Source organism: Neospora caninum, chromosome X (assembly GCF_000208865.1).
Source record: "Neospora caninum Liverpool complete genome, chromosome X".
NCBI lineage: Eukaryota > Apicomplexa > Conoidasida > Eucoccidiorida > Sarcocystidae > Neospora > Neospora caninum.
Window position 1 is genome coordinate 1,622,551 of NC_018396.1, and position 7,743 is coordinate 1,630,293.

Below are 7,743 nucleotides of genomic sequence, written 5' to 3' on the forward strand. Positions count from 1 at the left end.
TCAGAGTTTGGCGATGCCTCTTTGGTGTTGCTTGATATCTGCAACTGTCCTGAGGACTTCTCCTTTCCGTCGTCTGCCGAGAACAATTGCCGACGAACCGGACCCCTGTTGCCTGAAAAACCACCGAGAATTACAAACACCACGTCAAGTGACTGCACGCATGCTTCCGTACATCTCCTGCATCACTGAATCTTTCTCCCTGACCACAAATGTAGACATCGGAATCTAGGCACCCGCATGTACCTTCACACAACCATAAAATATATGTACATATATATATATATATATATGCTGTCTCTGTGTGTTTCAGACGCGATTGCTTTGTGTACTGGTCCATCGTCACACCTTTGGCTTGGCGATTTTGATTCCTGTGCACTTTCTCCAGTCTCGAGATGTCGACATGTCGCTATGGAGACAAGGGCGCGGCTAGCCCAGTGGTGTGCAGTTCCTCGGCTTACTTCATTTTCGCCCAAGGCAGCTGGACGCGCCTTCTGCGCCTTCCCAGGCGCTTCGCTTCCTCCGAGAGGACCAACTTGGGGAGCTGCTCAAGTGGATAGACCGGGGGACCGCTCCAAGAACCTGTTTCTTTTCTTTCCGAAAAGACATCGCCGTCGTCAACCAACTGATTCGCGTACACAACCGCCACGTCGCCTACGTACCCGTTGACGCTTTTGCATACCAGTCCCACGGCCTGCAGGAAGGACAACAAAACAAAAACGCGAGTTTAGGTGCGCTGGACGTGGCCAGGAAGAAGGCTCGAAATTACCGTTCTCTCAATAACGCACGCCTTTCCGCTGCAGGCTCTCGACCAACCACGCTCCGCCACACAAACTCAAATACACATATTCATATATTAGATATGTACTTGTTATACATATATAGATGTACAGACACACTGATGTGGAAAGAGAGAAATCCACATGCATATATATACGTGGAGAGAGAGAACTACAAGTGCATATATATATATATATATATATATATATAGGAAATAATGTATGCGGCGGGACACGCAGGTAGCGAGTTCGGTTTCGGCCGACTAGAGGACTGCTTCTTTGAGGACAACCAGTAAGGGCGAAAGCGTGGCAGAGAAAGCGGACAACGTTCGCTCGGGGTTAGGCAGAGTCGATTTGCACAACAAACCAGATGGAAACAGTGGGAAAATGTGGAGAGCAACGAGACAATGAAAAACGCGAACGAAAAAAGGAACACGAGAACGTCTTTCTCACATCGTATCTGGCAGATTCAGGGAGGCGCGCTCGGAGATAGCGGGCCGCCGCCGCCGTGCTATCGAGGGCCTGCACGAAAACGGCAACGCGAAAAAATATTCTGAACTTTACGCGAAGAACTGGACAGGATGTGTAAGATCACGTTCTACATTGGTCGACTTCCAGATATCTGTACTCATCACGTTCCTAAACAATTACACACATGGAAACGACACATAAATCTCTACCAGTATACATATCTTACTTATATATACATATATGTAAATATGTATACGAGTATGAGAGATACGTCGACGCGATCCTTATAAATATGTGCATGTTTGGCCTTCTGCCACCCTCTATACCTGCATATGCAGGAGCGTGTGCAAAATGTGGCACCAGAGAAAACCCACGCATGCATATATGTATATGCAATTGCATGTATGTAGGTATGCGTATCACGCCAGGATTGTCTGTGTTAGAATGTTAATCTCCTTTTTTCGGTTTGTGACGTCAGCGTCTCGTGGCGACGTCGCGCCCAGCATCTTGGCTTTCTTCCGCGAGTGCACATTCCCTCTCCCTCTCCTCGCTTAGCCGAAACCGCGCAAGAGACTTTCGGTTTCGCGTTTTTTGGCGAACCTGGTGCGCCGGATCGTAGACGAGGACAGAGGCGAAGCCTTTGCGTCCTGTCAGCAGAGAGCGACAAACGTCTTCTTCCGTCCCAAGCGGTTCTGTCGTCAGACGAGGCGCGCGGTGCTTGCCCTGTAAAAAGGCGAGCGCAGCGGCGAAGACTGAGGGGCCGTGCGCCTCAATAAGGGCTTCCGCTCGAGGCAACAACGGCCGGAAATGCTCCTCCTTCACCTCCAAGAGTTCATCTGTCACACACACACACACACCGAGACGCAAAGACAACACAGAGTGAGTGAACGCACGAAAAAAGGCCACTCTGGAGCTGCGCAAGCAAATCCACACACCAATATCCATACAGATACACATATATATATATATATAAATATAAGTTTGTGTATATGCTTATATATGTTTGTATACGTTTGTAGATGTTTGTGTATGTTTATATGCTTTGTATGTGCTGTATATGTTTAATATATAAATAACTATAAATATATATATATATATAAATATATGTTTATTTGTGTCTGCATACGCTGTATATGTTTATATATGTTTATACGTGTTTGTATATGTTGCTATGCACGGACCTGTACATATACATGTGAAGAGAAACACGAGACGCCTCTTGTGGAAGGAGTCCAGCTCTTTTTCGTGGAGGAACTGAGTCAACCAAAACGTGAGTACGTGCCAACGGGACTCCACACATCCACCTCCACATGCCAACGTCTAAACAGAGATATGTATGGCTTTAAATATGCATGAGCACATCGGCGTCCATGCCTAAAACAACATTTATATATATATATATATATTTATATATATGAGGACACTATGCATGCAACTGTCTATGCATGCGCGAGTAAGTGCACGGACATCCGCACATACGTACGCGTCTGCATATATATATATATATATATATATATACATATATATATATACATATATATATATATATACATATATATATATATATATATATCTGGGAGCGTCTACGCCACCGCAAGTGTCCGGGAGTCTTGTGTGCATGGTCTGATGCATGCGGTCCGAATTCGACTGCGTCGTCAGCGCCTCGGTTTCGGCAGAATGTGTTGCGAGGAGTACCCTGTCGACACCTACAGAGAATTCGCGCAATCGCCGTTTCCTGCTGCTGAGCCTCGGTGGGAGGTGGGAGATTGATGAAACGCGTCTGTGTCTCCTGAACGATTTTTGTCACCCGATCCCGCTCGCTCGGACTGTACAGAACGACGCTGTCGCCAGGATGCCCGCCTCGGCCGGCGCGTCCGGACCTGGAAAAGCAAACACATGTCGTCTTCTCTCGCGTCGTCTCCGCTCTCTATTGTCGTGTCTTCTCTCGTGCCTTGTTTCGGGTTTTCTCGACGGCTTCTCACTCGACTGGGCCTGAAAGCTCACCGGTGGATGTACGAGCCTGGATTCCTGGGGGGGCGGAGGTGAACGACGAGCGTCACCCCCGGCACATCGAGGCCTCTTGCCGCGACGTCAGTGGCCACCAAAACGGACACCTGAAAGCACAGACAAAACACGCGGTGCACAAAAACGCACACAAGGAAAAATGTCCTCTCTGTGCACCCGCCACGCATTCTCACTGCACAGAGCCCTCCTTCCCAACCTACTTATATATATATATATGGACATATATATGGATATATATCTACATATGAAGATATATATATGGATAGAGATACGGATAGAGATATGTACATGATGGAAGGCAGATCTTGCTGAGCAAGTCGCACGAGTGTTTTGAGTTGCATGCCGCTGTAGGAAGACGAGAACGAAGGATGCACAGGTTTGTCTGAAACTTCGGTGCGTATGGCATAGATGTTCCCTCACAAACAGATGAACATTTCTCCTGTGAGCTTAAGAATGTGCACCACGTTCCTCCTGAAAAGAAATACGGTACCGGACGCAGCCACATCTATACAAAATATATATGCGAAATCTACACAGGCACCAAGGTAGAAACACAAAAAAACTAGATAGATTTGCATATATATATATATATGCATATATACATATACATATATACATATCTATATGTACGGGAAAGCCGGTGTGTCCGCTTACACACAAACATATATATATATATATATATACATATATATATATATATATATATATATATGAATGACGAAAGGGTTATGTTCATGCCTAGATGCAGTGCGCATTTGTGGGTTGTTTTCGCTGTACATCTTAGAAGCTTGCCTCTCCACTTCGAAAGCGACTTAAGTTGTTGTCCCTCTGTTCGTGTTCGAGGCCTGCGTGCAGAGGCGCCACTCGCCAGGACTGCAGAAACGGATGCTGCGCAAGTTGCTCGACCTGTGGTAACGCAGCGGAAGGCAAGGCGACTTTCGGCTGGACAAGACGGCCTCGAAAACGACGGCGCCTGGCTGCGTCCGGGCGCGGAAAGGCTTCGGCGCCGATTGCTGAGAACCGCACGACGTTGGCGCGTCTGAAAAAAGAACCCCTTCGCCCTCTAACAGCTGAAACGTTCCAGACGCTGCAACTCTGCTCGCCTTACCGTGGCCAGAAATACAAATACATACCGATGGGTAACACACGTGTGCACATTCACAGCTCTATACAGTCGCAGAGAGAGAGACGAAACACTTCAGTGCAGCTTGAGAAAAGACATACACATGCTACCGACCAGCCACACATGAAACATATCCACACATACACACATCAGCGCCAATATATATATATATATATATATATATGCATATATATACACATACGTGTGCACGCATACGAATCTAAACGCGCAGGAACACATATATGCAGCCGTCAACATCTATCTATCTATCTATCTATCTATCTATCTATCTATATATATATATATATATGTTTGTGTATATACGGGTACGAGAGACTGCCGTTTGTGGTCTCGGCGTATATCGCGAGGCATCCCCTGCGCGTGTGTTGCCGTACCTCTTGCTGCGTCTCGACGAAGACGATGCATTTGTGTGTCTCTGTTTCGAGACTTTGGAGGTGTGCACCGCCCAACTGGAACGTCGTTTGATCTGTCTTTTCTCGTTCTTCTTCTCCTTTTTTGCGACCTTCGCGTCGCGAGTCTCTCGCGGTTGCAGCGAGGTTCCGGTGCGTTGCGGAAGGCAGCGCTCTGGCAAGCAAGTAGAGCAGCGTGCGCAACCGGGTTTCAGATTCAGAGCCTCCAGATCGGGAGATTTTGCATTTGAGGTGACGCACCGTGTCGCTACAGAGCGTCGTGGACGACGTGGAAGCAACCGCAGAAGAAGGGTCGGGCGCGGCGCTGGCGGCGCTCGTGGCGGGCGAAAACAGCGGCGAAGCGGAGGTCGCCAGCTCGTCTGAAACGAGACACAGAGCCGCGCAGAGATATCGCAAAGGTGCAATGCCAACAGAAAACTCCCAGAAAAGTGGGCGTCTCTTATCGCGCGGGGATTCGATAGCAACACGACACACACATACAGACAGATCGACGGCCGCCCCGTTTTCGCGTTCTGACCGTGGTTTCGGAGTTACTTCTCTGTCGTGACACTATCCAGACAGGCGTGTGGACCTATCCAAAAATCACGACGAAGCCCGCGCTCTCGCAGGTGTCGCCTGAAAAACCTGTTTGCCCTCCAGCTCTCCGTCCAACACAATTCTACCCCGCGATGGCCCTCCGCTTCGCCAAGCTCGTGGCGCCTCAACGGGCGAGACGTGGCGACAGATTTGGTTCTACAAGCGTCTGTCTCTGCCTCCGCGAGTCGCACCCAACAAGAGATGTTGCCGATCCTAGAGGTCTCTCTCCACGAGCACAAGCATTTGGATGCCTCTCTCCGTCTGCTCGACACCCGGTGTACCACCCTGTGTGTGTGTATAGCGTACTTGGTGCGCGAAGAGTCGTCTTCTTGAGGAGGTTAAAGATGGCTGCGTGTCGGAAGTGACCTTCCACAATGTGTTGAAGGTCTCGGGGCATCGCCGCCGTGAAGATGAGCGTTTGCACCCGATGACGCGGGTAGTCCCTTTTCTTCGCCGACTCGCAGCCTGTCTGTTTCTCACCCTCGTTCCCATTTGCTCGTTGCGTCTCGGCATCCTCCCGGCGCGTCTGGAGGTAAAAGAGACTCTCGATTTTGTCGGCGTAACCGCGACGCATGAGCGCATCGGCCTCGTCGATTACGCACGCCCTCAAGTGGCCGAGGCGGAGGTGCCCAGACTGGAACAGTTTCTCGCATCTCTCCGGCGCGCCGACCACGACGTCCAGCTGCTTGCCTCCGCCCCGCGCGAAAGAATCGAGCAGAAGTTGCTGCGCATGCAGAGAGGCCCACGAGGCGTCCAGGACGGCGACGGAGAGGGCCGGGGCGAGAGCCGAGACTGTCGAGGCGACTTGGCGACAGAGCTCGCGTGTCGGCACGAGTATCAAGATCGTTGGGCCGCGGGCATCCACGCACTCCGCAGGCGCCTCGCCGGCGCCGTCTGTGGACTCGAACGAACTGTTCAAACTCCGCTGGAGGAGCGGAAGGAGATACGCGAGCGTCTTCCCAGTCCCGGGTTTCGCCGCAGCCACGACGTCTTTGCCGAGGAGAATCGGAAGGAAACACGCGTCCTGAACCTGCGTCAAATGCGTGATGCCCAACTGCCGCAAATTCCTCGCCAGAGACGCCTCCACTGGCAAACGAGACACACGACGAAACAAAGGAAGCAAAGTCTGACGAGAAGAAGAGAGAGAAGAGGAGAGGGGAGAGGGGGAAGAAGAGGGAGGAGACGTGTGAGAGGATTTCTTTTTCTCGCGGGCAGAGCGCGAGAGATCTTCTGCGGAAGACAGGAAGGCGGCAAGCCAGTTTTCTTCGTTTCCCACGGACGTAGACGAAGCAGAGGAAACACCCGGTTTCTCCGACGTCGAAAAGGCGCGAGGACGCGAAAGACCTTGAGGCAAACGCTCTCCTCGTCGAGTCGAAAAGAAAGAACAAACACCCGAAGAAGAGAACGAAGAAGACGCCGAAGAGACAGGACAGACAAAAGAAGAGAAAGAAGACGAAGAAGATGCTAGACATGAAGACGGCAAAGGAGAATACAAAGACAGGGAAAGAGACAACAGGAACCTCTTTGGAAATTCAGGAGGGAGTGAGATCTTTGAAAATAGTTTCCTCGCTTCGAGTTTGCTGTGGCGGCGAGCACAGCCGCGAAGAAGAGGCGCAGAGAGCGTCGCGAGGGGAGCGCAGCGCTTGCTTCGCGGCGACTGCGAAGGAGAAAACAGGGAGGAGGAAGGAACCCACGGCGGATCTTCCCCAGGCCTCCACAAGGCAGAAAGCGAGAGCCCAAGAGAACCGGGACACATCTCCGCACAAGGCAGAGGAAGGTGCGAAGAACGCGGCCGGTTTCTGTTGGGAAACGAGAAGGAAAAAAGTCGACAGCCCCACGAGTCTCCGGCGCCGAGGTGCGGAGACAGGTGCTGTGTCTCTTTATGCGCAGGACCTACGCGAGGCGACAAACCAGAGTGTCGCCGAAAGAAGCCTTCTGGGCCTTTTTTCCTCAGGCGAGTCACGGAGAAGACGGGGACCGAGAAAATCGAGACCGTTTCCGAGACTGGCAGCGCGAGACGCAGGCAAAGCCCACATGGCTCTTCAATAAGAGAGCAAGAGATGCATTGATCCACAGAAACCAATCTCTGCGTATAGGTGGTTCTAAATATTCATCGGTTACTAAAAGTTCACACAAAGAGAGAGGGAGAAATGGGTTGGTAAAGAATGACGAGATGTGCATGTTCTTCCGATTGGCATCATGCAGGGATTCACCCGGAAGCACACGCTCCCGAGTCCTTTGAGAATACGCTCAACGCTCCCCCTCTCTGTATATTTATACCTACACAATGATATCTACCTATATATATATATATATATATATATATGGCCTGTGGCAGTGT

General features: G+C 50.5%; 1 protein-coding gene across 1 annotated transcript; it reads right to left on the minus strand.

The window, feature by feature from the left end:
• NCLIV_046740 (putative RNA helicase) lies at window positions 1-7,438 on the minus strand (the record flags this gene model as incomplete). The annotated part of the gene is made up of 9 exons (XM_003884224.1): window positions 1-112; window positions 459-691; window positions 1,230-1,298; window positions 1,848-2,083; window positions 2,958-3,127; window positions 3,252-3,361; window positions 4,791-5,185; window positions 5,709-6,488; window positions 7,300-7,438. The coding sequence occupies 9 exons, from the start codon at window positions 7,436-7,438 to the stop codon at window positions 1-3; spliced, it is 2,244 nt and encodes a 747-aa protein (XP_003884273.1).
• Between the last annotated feature and the right edge of the window lie 305 nt (window positions 7,439-7,743).